General features: G+C 39.1%; 3 protein-coding genes across 3 annotated transcripts; all 3 read left to right on the forward strand.

The window, feature by feature from the left end:
* The first annotated feature begins 523 nt into the window (after positions 1-523).
* pwp1 (PWP1 homolog, endonuclein) lies at positions 524-6354 on the forward strand. Its single transcript, XM_079552559.1, has 15 exons — positions 524-688; positions 930-988; positions 1072-1256; positions 2400-2485; positions 2571-2667; positions 2744-2854; positions 3756-3886; positions 4019-4089; positions 4177-4273; positions 5162-5223; positions 5316-5427; positions 5512-5602; positions 5723-5844; positions 5926-6031; positions 6120-6354. The coding sequence occupies exons 1-15, from the start codon at positions 623-625 to the stop codon at positions 6212-6214; spliced, it is 1491 nt and encodes a 496-aa protein (XP_079408685.1). The 5' UTR covers positions 524-622; the 3' UTR covers positions 6215-6354.
* A 755-nt stretch (positions 6355-7109) lies between these two features.
* mrpl42 (mitochondrial ribosomal protein L42) lies at positions 7110-10303 on the forward strand. The gene is made up of 5 exons (XM_079551627.1): positions 7110-7228; positions 7556-7619; positions 7700-7784; positions 9807-9970; positions 10182-10303. The coding sequence occupies exons 1-5, from the start codon at positions 7153-7155 to the stop codon at positions 10222-10224; spliced, it is 432 nt and encodes a 143-aa protein (XP_079407753.1). The 5' UTR covers positions 7110-7152; the 3' UTR covers positions 10225-10303.
* Positions 10304-12731: 2428 nt separating this feature from the next.
* Positions 12732-18469, forward strand: ube2nb (ubiquitin-conjugating enzyme E2Nb). The gene is made up of 4 exons (XM_079552548.1): positions 12732-12862; positions 15735-15981; positions 16094-16234; positions 18256-18469. The coding sequence occupies exons 1-4, from the start codon at positions 12833-12835 to the stop codon at positions 18297-18299; spliced, it is 462 nt and encodes a 153-aa protein (XP_079408674.1). The 5' UTR covers positions 12732-12832; the 3' UTR covers positions 18300-18469.
* Positions 18470-19180: the final 711 nt, after the last annotated feature.

Consider the following 19180-nt stretch of genomic DNA (forward strand, 5'->3'; position numbering starts at 1 on the left):
TTTAGTTTAACCTCTTAACTCCCACCTGAACTGAGTGCATTTTCCACAGTTCGGCTTTACCCAAATCTAAAAGCTTCTCAACTCGAGAGCTTGGCCAGTGTAACGCCTCATGTGAAAGCTAAGACCTTCAAAACGTTGCGTTGTCCTGTTTTTGCATTTTTTTTTATAGTTTTTGTTGTGTTTTTGCCTCTTTTTTGTTGTGTTTTTTTTGTTTCTTTTGTCGTGTTTTAATCTCTTTTTGTTGTTTTTGTTGCTTTTTTCTCATCTCCTTTTTTGGTCATATTTTCATCCCTTTTTTTAGTTTTGTCACTTGTTTATTGCGTTATTGATGCTTTTCCTGCACGTTTTTGTCGCTTCACTTTTTTCAAGAAGCTTTCAGATTTAAGTAATGACAAACTGGAGAAAATGTGCTCGGTCCAGGTGGGGGTTAAGAGGTTAAAATATGGTTTACCTGCGAGCCTTCGTCCTTGAACTACATTACCCAGTACGGGGGAAATGTGACGTCACACTTCTGCGACGGTGGTCCAGCTGGATTCACGTGTACGCTCACTGTGGTGTACTCTTGTGTTATTATTTCACATTTGTTAATATTTATCAGATTTGCTACATAAATAGATTCACCATGAGTTCGCAGATCACTTGTGTTGGGTGGGTGAAGAGAGGTGTCGCTAAAGGAACTCCGGACAAAGTAAGTAAGCTGCTTGTTATGCTAACGCTAAGCTAACATGTCAACTACTACTTCACAGGAGAAAGTTTTCAATTGTCGCTCCAATTTCATTCAAATGTACACGCCCTGTTAGCACGAGATATTTGGATATTTCACTGCTTATCCTGTATAATTGTGTGCCACTATAATTGTAATGCGCACAACCATAAGTGATTTAAACTTGTCATATTACTTATTTGTAAAGTGTTTTTATGTCTCTTAGGTTGAGCTGAGCCAGGAGGAGCTGCAGCGTATTATTACAGAAGCAAAAGAAGAGCTTGGGTATCTATAAATCCAAATGTAATGCAGTTTTCCTTGCAAAGTCTTGTGGTCTGAATGCAGTGTTTGCTCTGTCTCTAAAACAGAGAGCAAGAAGCTGAGGAGGAGGATGAGGAGGGGGAAGAGCAGGGCATTACTGATGACCTGAACTCCACCAGTGCTGCTGCAGCAGATGATGCTGAAACTCAAAACAATGAGAATGTAGGGACGAAGGACGAGGAGGACGAGTTGGCAGAATATGGGCTGGATAAATATGATGAAGAGGACTCAGGTGAGACTTTTCCTTAGATTTTCCACATAATTAGAAACTGTGACTCAAATCCTACCAATACAAGAGCCAACACTAATAAAAAACACATAAAGTACAAAATATTGCAGTATTGTTGTATTATTCATATCACAAGCTAAAATGCCTCGACACTGTTTAAGATATCTTTTAAAGACATACGTTTCCTGAATAGACACTCTGGTCTTGCACACCATGCTATTATGATATTTAGCACGGTGGACAATGTGTTGAAATGTTTTGACTTCATTTATAACAATAAGTAGTTTAACATTACCCAAATATAAAAACTTCTTGGGGAAAAAAATATGACAAAAAAGTGCTTTAAAGCGTTAGAAAGACACATAAAAAACCTAAAAGTGCCAAAAAAGAGATGACAACATGAAAACAAAAAACCTTCATGAGGCGTCACACTGGCCTAATAGTCTGTAAGCTCCAGTCGGGCAGTTTTAGATTTGGGTAAAGCTGGCTTGGAGAAAATGTGCTTAGTTAAGGAGGGTGGTAAGAGGTTGAAATGCAAATGGTGAATTGTTTTAAATCTACTAAACATTGTTCTTAAAGCAGTACTAAGTAACTCATGCCCCTAGAGGCCGTAAGCGGCACTGCAGGTGTCGTAGCAAGTTGCATTTTTTTAATCATTAATTGTCCGTGAGAGTAAATACTACGCTGACAGAAAAGACAAAGGGAGAGAGTGATATTGTACATCCAATTACACAAAGGAGATAGTTTTTGTTCACTCAAACTTGGCTGTAAATACTGTTTAAGTGGCGCTAGCCCGCAGTTAGTTTTGCCCGTTAGCCTGTTAGCTCCTTCTTCGTTATTACATTAGTGTGTATTGGTGGCTCCGACCCGTAGGCAGGGAAGGCTGTAATGGTGGTTTTCTAGCCAGAGACACCGGGGGAGATGAAAGACCCCCCAATCATCCCATTAACACTTGTATTGCCTCCAGAGGGACTACAGAAAGAATTTATTAAGGGGGACAAGTACTGCTTTAACATTACGTTTTTCACTTCAGCTGATACATGCCATGTAGGCCACAGCTTATGGAAGCTCTCTCCTCTTTAATTTGACCTTAAGGCCTTTTCTCATTTGTAATATTGCATTTGTATGTATTTTTCCATCACAAAGTCACTGCTAATCTCGGGGACAGTCTTGCTGGGCTCACGGTCTTCAGCTGCAATGATGAAGATCCTTACATCACCATCAAAGACACAGTAAGAGCCAAAATGGCCATGTTCTTCAAATACTTGGTAACATTCATCTCATCCTTTTGTCACCTGAACTTTGTCTCGCTTACAGGATCAGTATGAGCGCGAAGACTTCCAAATAAAACCAAGTGACAATCTAATTCTGGCCGGCAAAACTGACAAGGATTGTTGTAATTTAGAGATCTATGGTAAATGGCGGCCCTTTTTATGCACCCATTACTGTGTATAATGAAATGTTATAAAATAATTCTCCTTTATTTGCAGTATACAACTCTGAGGAGGAGTCTCTCTATGTGCATCATGATATTCTGCTGCCAGCCTATCCGCTCTGTGTGGAGTGGCTCGACTTTGATCCTAGCCCAGGAGAAGGTCCAGGTAACTTTATGCGCTTTTATGTTTGTCTGGGTTTTTTTAATGGATGAAAACGGACGTTCCTATTTTTTAAATAGATACACACGGCATCTCTGGAATCGCCCATATATGGTCATATTTGAAAACAGTTAAGGGGGAAAACAATTTGGATAAAAATCTAAACTTTCTCTAATTATTCAAAAACTTCTTTAACAAATGCTGAATTATGAACATAGTTTTCTACTAAATAAAGATACAAAGATGTGGAGAGAAGCAAAGTGGCTCAACAGCCCATAAATACACAAATAACAGAGAATGCTAACTTTACGCTTGATGTTAGCATCGGGCTAATGGTTAGCTAGCGCTAGCTACAATGCCCGTTTTTTTCACTTCTACTGAACAATCTGCTGTGAGAAAATATCCACTGGGCCCGATTTATACATGAGTTTATTTATGTGATAAATAAGTTCATATTCCACCAGAAAATGGCTAAAAAGAGTGGAAAATTGTTTCTCTAAAGATTATATTTTCCCCCTTGGCGAAGCCACGCCCCCTTCTATGACAAGATGCCGTCTGTATCTATGGTGAAAGGAAGAGGTAGTTGCAAATAACCTGTTTGCCGCTTCAGCAACTTCCGCTTTTTTAACATGAATGAATGAAATGTCCCTCTCTGGCATGTGTACAGCTTATCCACATGCCACATGTTTACAAATAAAGTTCTTCTTCTTACGTGATCTGAAGCTGAGCAGGGCGGATTGCCATAGAAATTATTTGTGCTGACTTTTTTGCATGTGCTAAATTTTTCATTAAATGTATTTGATTTGTACTGATAATCATTTGTGTTTTTATGTGAACTTGTACAAAAATACAAACCTAAGTAAAAATACTCTATTAATAAAATGGATCCTTCTGATATGCTTTGTAGGTAACTATGCTGCAGTGGGCAACATGACTCCTCAGATCGATGTGTGGGACCTGGATGTCGTCGACTGTTTAGAGCCAGCTTTTTCACTTGGAAGCAAAAAGGCTGCAAAAAAGAAAAAGAAAAGCAAAAAGGTAAACCCTTCAAGAAAATGATTATGCATTTTATTCTACAATTTATTTTTTCTTTTTCCCCAACCAAATACCTTGTTGATTTTTGTGCAAACCAATATCTCTCTCTGTAAACATATACTGTATTTGTATCAGGCGGCAGCAGCTCAACCCGTTGAAGGACATACTGATGCTGTGCTAGATTTATCCTGGAACAAACTTGCCAGGTCAGCGATTTGGGAGAAGGACGTAAATTCTAGTTTACAGTTAACCTGCTCACATACATCTTACAATGACTTCTTGATTCGTTACAGAAACGTTTTAGCCAGCGGTTCAGCAGATAACACTGTTATCTTGTGGGATCTGTCCCAGGGGAAACCAGCTACAACTCTACACAGACACACTGATAAGGTAAATGGCAACGATTAAACGTTTTAGCTGTGTTTTAAAGTGCACATGACCCTTTTCTCCAGAGGTTATTTCACACATTTGTCAGAGGTGGATAGAGTAGTTAAAATATTTTCGCAAGGATGGATGATGTTAAATGTATTTATAGAGTAATCATCCAACTCAAGAGTAGAAAAGTAATTATGTGAAGCAAGTAACTGTTTGAATATGAAAGTATGTTTCAAAAGTGATATAATTCGACAAAACATAAAATAACATGAACATTTCGTATTGTCTTTTGTTAATAATCTTATTAAATATTTGCAGGGATCTTGTTGTAAAAAGTAACTTATTGTTTTACTGGAGTAGGAGTATTGATACTTCAAATAATAGGACTGAAGTAGGAGTGTCAACTACTGCGTGAGAAAACTAGTACTAGTTCTAAAAGATTCCTGAGTAAGAATACTTGTGTAAATGTGAGAATTAGAAGCTTTTGAACAAAAATATGTTATTTGCTCTTAAAAGAGCAACCAAGTAATTTGTTTACCTTAATAAATCCTTTTTGTAGTCCCTTTGGGGGTTAATACAAGTGTGAATGGGATGATTGGGGGGTCTTTCATCTCCCCCGGTGTCTCAGGCCAGAAAACCACCCTTGCAACCTTCCCTGCTACGACCCTGAGGCGCAATACACACTAATCACAAAGAAGAAGCTAACAGGCTAACGGGCAAAGCTAACTGTGGGCTAGCGCCACTTTTGTGTCATTGAGTTGTTGCACAATGTACATTATCCTTCTCTCCCTTTGTCTTTTCTATCAGCGTAGTATTTACTCTCCCGGACAATTAATTTGTAAAAAAAAAAACCTGCAACATTCTGCTTTAAAGTCTCTAAAAATATGTTTTTATGAATCATAGGTTCAAACATTAGCGTTCCATCCGTTCGAAGTACAGACCCTGCTATCAGGATCTTATGATAAGTAAGAATCTTCATTCCACTTCATTATCTTCTTCACCAGAACTTCCTGTTGCTGCCGTTGAAGTTGCTATAATGTAATATTTCTTTTCACAGGACGGCTGTTCTTTATGACTGTCGCAGTCCAGATGACAGCTACAGGAGCTGGAGGTTTAGCGGCCAGGTTGAGCGGCTAATCTGGAATCATTTTTCTCCTTGTAACTTTCTGGTAGCTGCTTTACTCTTTTGATCCAGTATAATTGTGCATTTTGACTTTCTATCATATGGTTTAGTAAATGCAAATGTATTTCAGGCCAGCACTGAAGATGGGTTTGTCTATTGCCTTGATGCGCGATCAGATAAACCTGTTTTTACACTAAGAGCGCATGATGAAGAAGTGTCAGGTTGGTTAAACTGTAAAAATTCACTGACCCTGTTAATCGTTCTTTTTTTTTTATGAATGAAAATGTATTTTTATTTGTAATTTAAGTTTTTGATTCATAAATTGACCTTGGTTTGTGTAGGTTTGGACCTCAGCAGTCAGATTAAAGGATGCTTGGTCACAGCATCGGCAGACAAACATGTTAAAATATGGGACATTTTGGGAAACAAACCTAGTCTGGTACACTCGAGGGATATGAAGATGGTATGAGTTTTCACATAGAAATGCATAATGTGCTATGTGTGTATCATTCTCTTCACCTTACGTTGTCGTCACTGTGAACAGGGTGTGATGTTCTGTTCGTCATGTTGTCCTGATCTGCCTTATGTCTATGCATTTGGAGGCCAGAGGGAGGGTTTAAGAGCCTGGGATATCAGTGATGTAGCTGCAGGTAAGGTTACTTTAATGAATTAAATAATTTCATGAACATGTCAATTATGACCTTTGTCTTGATTAAACATAATGTTGTTTGTTTACAGTGAAGGAGGTTTTTGGGGGGCGAGAGCGGTTGGTGTTGAACACAGGAACACAAGCATCCAGCACTTCAGGTTCAGCTGAGATGGACGTCGCTTAGAAATAACATGGATTATTAGCAGAGCCAGCTCCAGGACAAACAAATGGAGGGTGTAAACATTTTAAAATGAGATTTTCAAACCAACAAAGACCTGTATAAACTTTGTAAAACACAAAGCGCCTCAGAAAGCTTGTCAAAATGATTACTGTGTAGCAGAGGTGGGTAGTATTCGGTTACATTTACACAAGTAAATGTACTTAAGTAACTTTTTGAAGAAATTGTACATATTTTACATACAGTACTTTTTACTCATGTAATATTAAAATGAAGTTTCTTTGCTCTTACTTGAGTTAAATGATAGGTATCTCATGTTTTGTTTCTCATCATTTATGTCACAAATGACACATGAATCAGACTTTTCCGATCAAACAGCTGCTCTTTACTCACAGTACTCAAGGAAAATTTTCTTAAAATACTTTTTTACTCTTACTTGAGTAATTATTTGGGCCACTACTTTTTACTTCTATTTGAGCAAAAATGTATTTCAAAGTAATGTTACTCTTGCTTCATTAAATATTGTGTCTACTCTACCCACCTCTGTTGTGTAGAAATATATTTGTAATAGTTAATAAAAAAGGATAACGGGGCAAAAAAACTTTATACCAGTGTGTTGAACATGGCAGTGAATATATGCCATACTGCTTTTATTTTTCATTCCATGATCTGTATGGTAGATGGTAGTGAAGCTTGTGTACAGGGCCTAATGCACCCGAGTAAAGTTCTGATCAGCTCAATAAAACTGACATTTCACATTCTCTGGATTGATTTATATGTGTACTGTTTGACAAATGTGTTGAAAATTTGAGTGTTGTAATATTATGTAAGCTTCACCTTTATCATATGATACGCAGTGTGGGGGAACTTTAATGACCTGGTTGTTGTTCACTCCGGACTCATAACAGTGACGCACATTGGTGATCAGCCGAGCTTACGTGACCATGGCGTCAGGTCATTTGTGCAAATTTCACCGTTTAACACAATTGTTTTGCAGGGCGACATTGCGGAACGCACAGTGTAAGTTAATGACTATTGTTATTCATTTTGTTCACATTAAACGGTCTAAAGCGATAGCAGTTTTCGTGTATTTGCATGTGAGGGTGGCTTATGCTAAAGTCATGTAGTAATGAGGTGCGACTACGAATTGATCTAAAAGCTGAATGATTACTTAACATTTTGTTTATTTTAAAATGTGTTGTAGGAGATGTGAGTGACTTGAGCTCAGGGTTACTAATATAAAGATTTTCTTATCGCCCAGGCTTTAATCTAACCTAAAGGCTGTTTACCCTTTGAGATGTGTGTGTGAACATGTATTTTTGACTCATCGTTACTTTTTTTCAACAGCCTCGTGTCTCGTGCCACTTCGGCAAAAGTACACCTTGCCCCCTCTCGACGACCCAAACCACTGGTATATTTTTATTGACTGTAACACTATATATACAGTTGTAACACTATATATGATATCTAATATTGTCTTTCTGATTTCAGTAATGTGCAAATCGGTGTTACTTCAAATGGGAAGACTGTAGTCTGCTACCATCCCACACCAGATTTCCCTTATGAGCTCACTCAGGTAAACAAATAATACATGTTTACGTCAGTCCTCATTTATGTTAGTCACAGATAGGGCTGTCACGATAATTACTATATCGACTTATCATTCAATAAATAACAGATCAACGATATATTTTTGGGCTCGATATTTATCGTCTGTACATTTATTGGCATTTCCTCCCTATTTTTCTTTGTAAAGCTTTGATTTCTAACGGAAGGAAATTGAGTTACATTATATTTCATGTTTATTGCAGCTCGTGTGGTATTTTAGGATATGAATATGCACTTTTAGAACAAAGGTTTACTGTCATTTTTATGCCTGAGAGTTGACAGTATCTAGTATCGTTAGTCAATAATATTGTTTATCGCGACTTTTCCGCCTCAATATATCAAACTTCAATTTTTTATCATGACAGGCCTAGTTACAGAGTGAAGTATTGGTGACGTTTCTAAGGGCTTTTGCATGACTTGGTCTGACGGTTCTGGCCAGTTGACTCGTTGCTTGCAGAGCTCATTATTAACATTGCACTGCATCAATATGATATGATTTACTTTGCTGACATGGGTGTTTTGTCGGACACGTGGTTCAAATGACTTGTTTAACATCTTAACCCCCACCTGAACCGAGGAAGTTTTCTCCAGTTTGGCTTTACCCAAATTTAAAAGCTTCTTGGTAAAAAGTGTCAAAATGGCAACACAAATTAGACGAAAACAAGAATGAAAAGACAAAGGAGCATAAAAAGAAGTGACAAAAATGTGATGAAAATACAACAAAAAAGCGCTGAAAAAACAATGTTAAAGTGGCAACAATGTGAGGAAAACATTTCAATGAGTTTTGTAGGTCTTAGCTTTCGAATGAGGCGTTGCACTGTTGCTCTCCAGTCGAGAAGCTTTTAGATTTGGCTAAAGAACTGGAGAAAATGCACTCGTTTAAGGCGGGGGTTAAAAGGATAAAACACTTCTAATTCTCTTCTCATGGCACAGTTGTTGCTATAACTTCTATTAACTTCTATCTATACACTCTGGCTTTTTAACGCACCACACTAGATGGGATATACAATTTGGGCATGTCAATATCATAATAACATTAATAAATAGTGGATGGAAGTGGCAGGATGGCAGAATATAATGTCTAATATGCCTATATGATATAAAATCGGATATTCATCCATTGATAATGACAAGAAGGATAATTGTTATGACCGTTAACAATAACTATTATACTATTATTATTATTATTATTTCTTAGCATGCTAAATGCTACATTTATTAGCATCATAAATAATGTGAAATGCTTAAACCTCTTTATTTGTCAGTGCTGCAAATTGTAAGCTAAGTCAGCTGATTGTATGTTGACAATTGTAACTACATTCGGATAAAAGTTAACTCACAGACATGTACAGGTATATAGTTGTGTAGTTAGTTATAGTTTTGAAACTGATACAGAATACTGAGGAAGGATTGTTTGTTTACTTGATGTAAATGTAAAGTAATGTCTAACTGTAACATCATGAATTGCAAATGTAATTTGCATGAACAAGGGGTGGCACGTATAAGCTTCAGTGTACTCCGTTTGAGCTTCCATTAACTGTATGATTGTGAAACTTTGGAGAAAGAAAATGTTAACTGATCAAATAAATACTACCACTACCACTACTACTACTACTACTACTTATTGTCCTACAGGGGAAATTGCTTGGTCACTGTGGCTTTGTGATATAATACATACAATACTTCTTATTGATCATCTTGATTGTGATCAAGCTGCTGGGGTCGTCTTGACTGTCTCCTCTTGTTATATGATCCAAAACCCTTTGAAAAAGAATTGTCAAAAATGTATAATCTGATGTGGCAATAAAATTCATCATATTTTTTGGTGGATAAATCCAATTTCACTAATCACGTGAGCCACTTTGACAGATCAGGAGGGGACAATTTATTTACAGTATCAGTGGTCAAACCGAGGCAGTAACTAAGCTTGAACTCACATCCGATAATGTTGCAATTACATCACACAAATCTGTTGTTGCTGTTTCCTCAGCCCATTGAACGCCCTGATCCTTTGAGCGCTGTTCCTGACACTCACGACCAGGTTCTGAAAGCCAATTTAAGCAAAGAGGTACTGAAGGAGAACAAGGGGCCATCAATAGAGGAGCTCAGCAAGATGTTTTACACCACTAAACACCGCTGGTACCCAAAGGGACAGTAAGTTCACATGAACACATTACAAAATAACTTTCATCGTTCCAGTTTTTCTTTTAATAATTCCTTTTTGTACTGCACTTTTTGTTTTTGGCTAAGTTAACATTTATATCAAAAGATTACCTGTGGAAGACACATTTTACCAGAGATATGTTGTATAACATAAGAGCTCTCTGCATTTTTGTCTGATTCTAAAGTTTTGTTTTTCTTGCAGGTACCACATGAGACGCAGAAAGCCGGGTATAAAGGACAGATAGGTGCTTTATTGGCATATACTGTATATATTCATAGCCTTTTCGCTTCTATGTAATAAAATGTCTAAGACTGATACAACTGTCGTTTGTTTAACGTCATTTATTGTTGAGTTTGGCCTTACATATTCTTTTGTGTGACTTTTACCTGACTAGTTAACATTCCAATGCAGCAATTTTCTGATATTTCTGGTAGAACTTGTACTCTACAAATTCTGGTCTGGTCATCATGGTGGCATTTTACTATATGTGTGCTTATTAGTCACACAGCAACCTTGAATATACATAGAGACATGAGCCAAACAGATGATAGTGTTCGGACCATCCGCTCTTTAAGGAATTAAACTTACTCTGTGCTGACAATGCTCTGGACAGGAACTCGTCGGGCCAGGGCTTCTTTTATTCTGGGGGCTGTTACTAAGATAAATGCTCTTATGTTGCACAGACGCTGCAGCTCCTTAGGCCATTGTTTGGTTTGTTGCTGATTGTCTCTCAGCAGTTCAGAGCCAGACTGACATGTTAGGCTGTGGCTGTATATTTGTTTACATACGATTGTTAACTATCGTGTGACGCCACCTGCTGCTTGCCAGTTTCCTTTCGGGGCAATCCTAAAGTTGAACCTTGAACAGCAGGTGAATAAAATTAGAGAACATTGATGTTGTTGTACGTCACTGACCCTGCAGAGTTATTTTATCTGCATTTGGCCCATCCTTAACCTCTTACCCCCACCTTCAGAGTGTGTAGTCTTTACATTAACTCAAAGACATGTTCTGCACCAGATTATAGCTAAATATCTAGTTTCCATGTTTCCAAATCTAAAAGCTTCTTACATCTTATAGGTCGGTGTAACCTTTCATTGAAAGCTGTAAAATGTATCTAAACGTATCTTTTTCCTCACATTGTTGCCATGTTGCTGTCACTATTTTGACTTTTTTCATCATCACTCTTCTGTCACTTTTTGTTGCTTTTTTGTCAAGTTTTTACTGGTATTTTGTGGCGCTTTTTTTGCGTTTTTGCAGGGGCGGATCTTGAAAAAAAATCATGGGGTGGTAAGCAGGGTCAGGGATAATTTCTGGGGTGGCAACACATTATACAATGTCGAATGTTTGTATCGGTATCTGTTAAAATAGCAGCATTGTCCATAATATGTGTGGGGTTTCTTACTCCAAGCACCAAGTAGCTTCTGGAGTAGATGTGAGACATGTCATTGGTTGCACAGGCCCAAAAAAACTATGATTCCGGCTTGGTTGATGACCACACTAGAATATAGACCAGGGATGTCCAAAGTGCGGCCCTCAGACCAATTTTTGGTGGCCCTCGGCCTTCTTGTTGATTTGGTACACATCATCAGACAAGGTTCTTTTTACTTGAAATGTAATAGTTCTTCACAATTGTAGCTTAACGAGTAACATTTTATTGTGATACAGAGCTGGTATGAAGGTTTTAAGCATAAATAAAGGTGTAGGGCACAACTTAAACCTCTGCTAGTCAAAGGTTTTGCGACACTAACCACCGAAATATGGCCCTTCACCCCGTATACGGTTCAGTATGACAGTTTCAAACAAGGACAAAACCTGGCTGACATCAATGGGGTGGAAAGAAAGGTGGCAGCCCCTTCGTTTTTGTCACATTTTCAATCCCCTTTTTTGTCACTTTGTCATTGCTTTTTTTTTGTCATGTTTTTAGTTGATATTTTGTGGCTGTTTTGTTGCATGATTTTCTCACACTATTTTAGATTTGGGGAATAATGCCCAACTGCAGAAAATGTGGTCGGTTCAGGCGGGGGTTAAAGGGATGTTTCAGGATTTTTGACATAGGGCCTCATTTCCTTGTTATCCAGAGCGTTGCTGATTTCTGGAGATATTTTTTTCTGTAATTCATGCAATTCTTATATTTGAAGTGTTACGTGGCGCTAATGCAAGGCTAGTGCATGTCTATGGTATCAGCTAGCCTGCATTAAAAACAGTCTGACCCGCTCCACAGAGCACCTGAGGCAAATCACTTATAACGCCGGACTAACTATAAATGTCTGTGTCGATAGAATCATTTTTGGAATATTACTGACCTTGCATCATGAATGATCGCATTTTGAGGGACTATTTTCTAGTAGATCACTCCGCCGCTGCATAGCTTATACAACCACAAAGCTGATGCTGCTCAAATAGAAGTTTTTTTAAATGCAAAATGGTTAAAATTATTCTATCGACACAGACATTTATATGGTTAGTCTGGTGTTATAAGTGATTTGCCTCAGGTGCTCTGTGGAGCGGGTGTTTTTAATGCAGGCTAGCTGATACCATAGACATGCGCTAGCCTTGAACTAGCCTAGCGCCACGTAGCTCTTCAAATATAAGAACTGCATGAACTACAAAAAAAATATCTCCAGAAATCAGCAACACTCTGGATAACTAGGAAATGAGGCCCTATGTCAAAAATCCTGAAAAATCACTTTAAGAGGCCATAATAACTGGATTTAATTAATAATACATAATTAAATTTGCCATTTGCCCGACGTCATCTGAAGCCACCGGAAGAGGGTGTCCAGGCCCCGCCCACGCAGATCAGTCCGAACCGAAGAGAAGTCCACGGCTAAAAATACGACAGCTAACACAAGATGAGCGCTCTTCCTCGTAGGATTATAAAGGTATACGTAATAGCACAGTGCGTGGATCGATGGTTGAGTATATGGCAGTTTACAACACCAATTGTTTCGTCAATATCAGGGCACATTATCACCGAAAATGGGCGCGGAGCCTTGGGTACAGTTAGCCACCGCTTATCGTGCTAGTTACCGAGAGCTCACTTCTGGAACATTTCACCTACATCCCCTTTATTTAGTATTTTTTTACACACTTGTTCCCGTAGATCAGACACAATGGCCAGTATTCGCGTTGGTTTCGTTGCCTTCGCGAGGGTGATTCCCGTAGGCGTGCGTGCGTCCTGGTCGCGTTATGAATGGATGCGCTAGGCTAAAGCTAACGACACAGTGAGTTAGCTGCTGTTTCTGAGCCTCACTTAATCGAGACTGTGCCGACTTGGCGTTGGTGAGCTCGGGTGTTTTTCGGTTTGATTAGATTTGCAGACGTGCGCGTGCTTTTACATTGAATCAAACCACCCGCAGACGCCGTTAGGTTGTTTGTGTGAGTCCCCTCCCTCGTCCCCAGCGCCACTTGACTGGGCCTTTCCTTGCACATCCAGCAGCTGTCTGCCAGGTTAAACGAGAAGTCACTTTTTTTAAATGACGTGGTCGCATTATTTTGAGGTGTTTCCTTACATTGTGTACAGTGATGGGTGATTGTTCAATTTAAGCACTTTTCCAGCTGGATGCGTTGGCACCGACCACAGCCAAAGTATGACATGTCATATTTTCACTTTCCTGTTGGTTTCATTTTCAGGAGTTTTAATATGACTTTTTTATGTCTTGTATTATTTCTTTATGTGTTTGTCTGAAAACAAAGACTTGAATCGTACCTTCAGCTCTGAATAATATAGTCTCATTTTGAGCCCACATTTATAATGAAGGTTCCTGAGTCGTCTCCTGTACTCTGTTGTTGAAGTGCAGAACGTTTCACCTCTCATACAATAGGGAGGATCGCTGTTATTGTTTATTTCTGTGATTTTCACCGGATGTTTTGGTGACTGGTCGGCAAACAGCTGATTTTTCTGAGCTTGAAGAGCGGTTTATTTAAATCACAAATCTTTTACAGCACCGATCTTTTCACAGACGCTGTTTGTGAACGATATTTTGACTAGGGCTGAACGTTACGGACAAAATTTCATATCTCGATATTCATGCAAGATATCTCGATGTCGATATGATACGATATAACTACGGGTTCGGTGAAAACCAAGCATTTTTCAGAAAAATAAAAACATAATACAAAAGAGAGCAGTTTTATTGATGAAAATCTACATCGTTTATATTTTGCTTTTTCGATTTTAGTGTTTTGAATGTTCATATCTCGATATCAATAAGAGAACGATATATTGTTGCTTTTTTGATATTGATATCTTGAATGTTCATATCTCGATATTGATACGATAGATCTTTCAGTCCTAGTTTTGACCCATCATAGAACTGTTATTATCTATTTAATACATTTGCGTTGCCCACCAGTGCCTCGGACGTGACGACACTGCGATCCCCCTCATAGGCTTTGTCAGTGAGACTTAAGTTTAAAGGAACAGGCCACAGTTTTTCCATACTGAGATATGTTCTTACCTGAGCTTAGACAAGTTAATATGTACCTGATCCTTGTGTGTGCCTGTGGAAGAGCTTAGTCGCTTCCAACTTCACCCCGTTTGGAGCTATAGGAATACATTGTGAGAGGCCAAATGCTAACAACATCTTTGGTCGTTTTGAGGGCACCCACAAAGACCAGACAGGTACACATCAACTCGTCTAAGCTCATGCAAGAACAAAAATTGTTGCTTTAAGCTCAGCCCCCAGACTATATAAAGACCTCTGGGAGGACTTTAGTTGACCTCCCATGTATTAACAGCTATTCTCACCTGTGATAAACACCTTTGTAGTTTCTAAGTCCTAACGACGAGGCCTGGGACAATTGTCGGATCGGATTTGGATTGCAATACTTTGTGCTGCAATACCAAGTATCGCAATACTTTCTATACTTGAGTTTGGAGGCATTTTTATCCTGCACTCCTTTGTTTTACAGTAACAGCCCGTTACATTTTGTGTTAATGCACTTTCGATCTTAACACTTAAAAAACTGTCAAATGGCATTGGGTTTTAAAGACTTTAGACACACAGACCATTTTTTATTTTATTTTAAGATAAGCATATTACTTACTAATTACTTACTGTATCGCAATACGTATCGGATCGGCCCCTGAGTATCATGATACGTATCGGATAGTGACAGAAGTGGATCCTCCCAGCCCTACAAACGACCCAACTCACACCTGAATTTCAGTCTGAACGGTCCTACAGCTGATCACTTCTAATTACTTGCCTATTGATCTGTCCTGGGCTGAGTTTCAGCCTCATTAGCATGACAGAGCCCTGCAGGCCCGGGCCGCCGGAGGCTGCTGTACAGTGGAAACAGGTGAAATCTAAGCCCTCCATTCCTGGTCATGGAGGGATTTTGTTTCTTCACAAAAATTGCTTCTTCGACTGCTCTTTCAAGCCAGCGTTTTTCTTTAGCTAAGATTTTAACCTCCCTGTCCTCAAAGGAGTGGTTGGTGGCTTTGAGGTGGAGGTGAACAGCCGACTAAGGGCCGCTTGTGCTTTCCCTGTGGTGTTGATAAAGAAGTAGTTTCTCCAATGTAATGTTCTTTGCATTCCTCTTCTTTGCAACAAATGGAATAAACCACATTGCTTTGTTTGTGGCTCGGGGATTTGTCTTTTGTAACATTTATAATGTTTGTACTTCATGTGGTAAATATGCTTTATTCATACAGCACTTTTCTGGGACAGTGTTGCAAACTGCTTCACATGGGTAAAAGGCAAATACAACACAATCCATGTGTCACACAGGTGTATTGTTTTGTCACAGGAAACACAGCGATTGGTGCAGGAGCCTGTCCCTGGGATCTCAGCTCTTCCAGATGAAAGCAACGCACGTTACTTCCATGTTGTCATCGCAGGCCCAGCAGACTCTCCCTTTGAAGGAGGGACATTTAAACTTGAACTATTTCTTCCTGAAGAGTATCCCATGGCAGCTCCCAAAGTGCGATTCATGACCAAAATCTATCATCCCAACGTTGACAAACTTGGAAGAATATGTTTAGACATTTTAAAAGGTGAGTTCATTCATTATGAGTTTACCAAATGTTCGTTCACTCTGCATTCATTGTAATGCACTTCTTAGTCTTACAGTTCTCATGTTGTTGTTTTTTCCATTGTTGCCGATAGATAAATGGTCTCCAGCTCTGCAGATCCGTACAGTGTTGCTGTCTATCCAGGCTTTGTTAAGTGCTCCCAATCCAGACGATCCTCTGGCAAATGACGTCGCAGAGGAATGGAAAAAAAATGAAACCCGTGCCATTGAGACAGGTAACTGTGATTAATGCCCGTCCTCAGCTGGTTTCCATGGCACAGCCGGGACACACACACACACACAAACACACACACACACACACACACACACACCACTTTTTTGTGTGTCACTGTTCTCTCTTTGATTACAGTTCACCCTAGATCGGAGATGTTTGGTGATAATATTGCTGGGACTGTGAAAAACGTTTCCAATTTCTTTAGTTTAGCTTCATGTTGTTGCTGCCACACTTTTAAAGCATCATTCCAATCCCTGCACCTTTCTTCCTCCTGCTCCATGCGCAGCAGCCGCCCCTTCTATGTTCATAATGCAAAATACAGAAGTACCACAAGCGTTTTAGTGTTTACAACATAATCAGGAGAATAGTAGCCAACAGATAAACCGTGCGCACTGTTTGTAAAAGGCTCTACTGAATATGTGTTAAAAACTTGATGTAGAATTAAAATTCTAGCTGAGTAAACGTCTGATAAAGGTAGGCAAGTTTGTCTTAAACTAAAAGCTCACATTAAGTTAATGCAATTCTAGAATTTTTTGTGACTTATATTTCAAGTCGACCTTTAGAGTCTAATAAAACTGACCTACCTTTATAAACACAGACGTCCTACATCAAGTTGGATGTTATTGATTATCTTGGAACTAACTGTCTTGGAACTAAAATATGTTTATTTGTAGTCTAAGCTAATCCCCATAGGAAATGAGTAGGCCTAGGACAAGGAGGTAATGGCGCTTATAACTTAAGGGTAACGGAAATGGAAATGGCGCAACCACGTCATTCAAAGAGCCGATTGGTTTCATATGGCTATAACTATACACGCGTGGAAACTTTTGAAATAAGTAAGAATAAAGCAGAAACTTATTGAAATCAGTGTCACTGTCTACGCATACGCTGGTGCTGGAGTCAAGATGACCCTGCGGCTGTCAGGAATCAAAACCATTCAAAAATGCCACCTTTTATTTAAAGCAGTACTAAGTAACTCTTCCCCCTAGAGGCCATAAGCGCAACTGCAGGTGTAGTAGCAAGTTACGATTTTTTTATTTATTAATTGTCTTGGAGAGTAAATACTACGCTGACAGGAAAGGCGAAGGGACAGAGGGTTACTGTACATCCAATTATACAATAGAAATATTTTTTTTCATTCAAACTTGGCTGTAAATACTGTTTAAAGTGACGTTAGCCCGCAGTTAGCTTTGCCCGTTAGCATGTTAGCTTCTTCTTCGTGATTACATTAGTGTGTATTGCTTTCTCCGCACCGGGGGCAGTCAAGTTGCAAACATGGTTTTGTGGCCAGAGACACCAGGGGGAGATGAAAGACCCTCCATCATCCCATAAACACTTGTATTACCCCCACAGGGACTATGAAAAGGATTTATTAAGGTAAATAAGTTACTTAGTACTGCTTTAAAACACAAAAAAGATTCCCTCAATGCACATATACTGCTTTCTACAAATAAAATTCACCAAAAGGTTGGGAGCCACTGTCATATGCGTCACGTTGATACAGTGTGAACTAAAGCCCATGTGCTGTGGTCGGGTTGTGTATCATAGATTCAATAAGATACAAAAATCTCATTAATCTTGTGTAGCAAAGTAATGTTTGGCCTTTAGAAGATAATGCTTCCATTTAACTAGGTTTACATTGCAGAACTTTCTTCCCACAACCCATGAACGCCTCACAGCCTCCCGGTGCTGGTTTGCTTTGTAATCATAAGGAGGAAAAATACCTGGCAGCTCCTGTAGATATTGGATTTTTAAACAAAGGACATTTCATGAGGGTTTCAGCTGCATCAGAGCAGGTCGGTCAGGTGTTTCTTTTGCAAACTGTTAACTGTCGCGGCTTCTGCTGCTTCAAACATCTGCGATCTCTGCACGTGTTTGTGTTTACATGGTGAGGAGCAGGTGAGGTGCGGATCTTGTCTGCTTCTGCTGGGAAACGCCAGCTCACTGTTTAAAGGTGGGGACAACCCTCCTCCTCGAACCCCCTCTACATTAACCCGCCGTTTGCCTTTGTGTTGTGTGCAGCTCGATCATGGACCAGGCTCTACGCTGGCAAGAGTGATCCATAAGGGGGAGTGAGACGAGGCGTTTGAATGTGATCCACACAATGTACTCCTGTTCTGTCAACATTTGCATTTAACGGACACAAAAAGATAAAGTTATCGAGTCCAAATCTATTCGAAAGAAAAATGTCGAGACATACTGCTGCAGACCTCTGGGTGACTAACTCCCCTCTCTCTCTCTCTCGGAAAAAATGCGTTTTATGTGTGGTAGTCTGTTGTTGTTTTTTTCATGGGTTGCTATTTAAATGCATGCACACAATATGGCACTCTCCCCTCATTGACTTATTTAACAACCATGCAATATGCCCTATGCTAGGGACACACTGGTACGTTTGACAAACTGTAAACCTGTTTTTTTTGTTAGTTTCACGCAACAGTAACTATATTAAAATCAAACTTTTTTTTTGGGGGGGGGGGGGGGGTTGCTTTTTTTTATTCCCAGTTTTTGCCAATGAGTTCGAGATCGCAGCCATTGCACAGTATACAAATTATGAAATGATTGAAAAAAAAAAAAAAAGATTTGATTTGTGAAGGATTTGCCAGTAGTGTATGTAAAACTAATAGTCCCGGCTTATTATAACGGGACCCAATACATCTAAAAATGCTTGTACTTAACTTTGACTTATTGGACTTGGTCATTTTATTAACGTTATTTGAAGGCCCGTTAAATTTGTATTTAAACAATACATGGCTTCTGCAAACATTGCTTTTTCTCCTTTTTTTTTTTTTTTACATTTGGCCCCCAACTAACCAGAATAAACATTTTCCATCATATCGGATGGATCGGGGAGAGTGAGTGTGCGTACATGGCGTTACATTGAAACAAAAACAAAAAAAAAGCCATTTCCAACATGTTTTAAGACGTGTATGTGCTTGTGTATGCCATG

The sequence above is a fragment of the Gobius niger genome, assembly GCF_951799975.1.
Source record: "Gobius niger genome assembly, chromosome: 2".
NCBI lineage: Eukaryota > Metazoa > Chordata > Actinopteri > Gobiiformes > Gobiidae > Gobius > Gobius niger.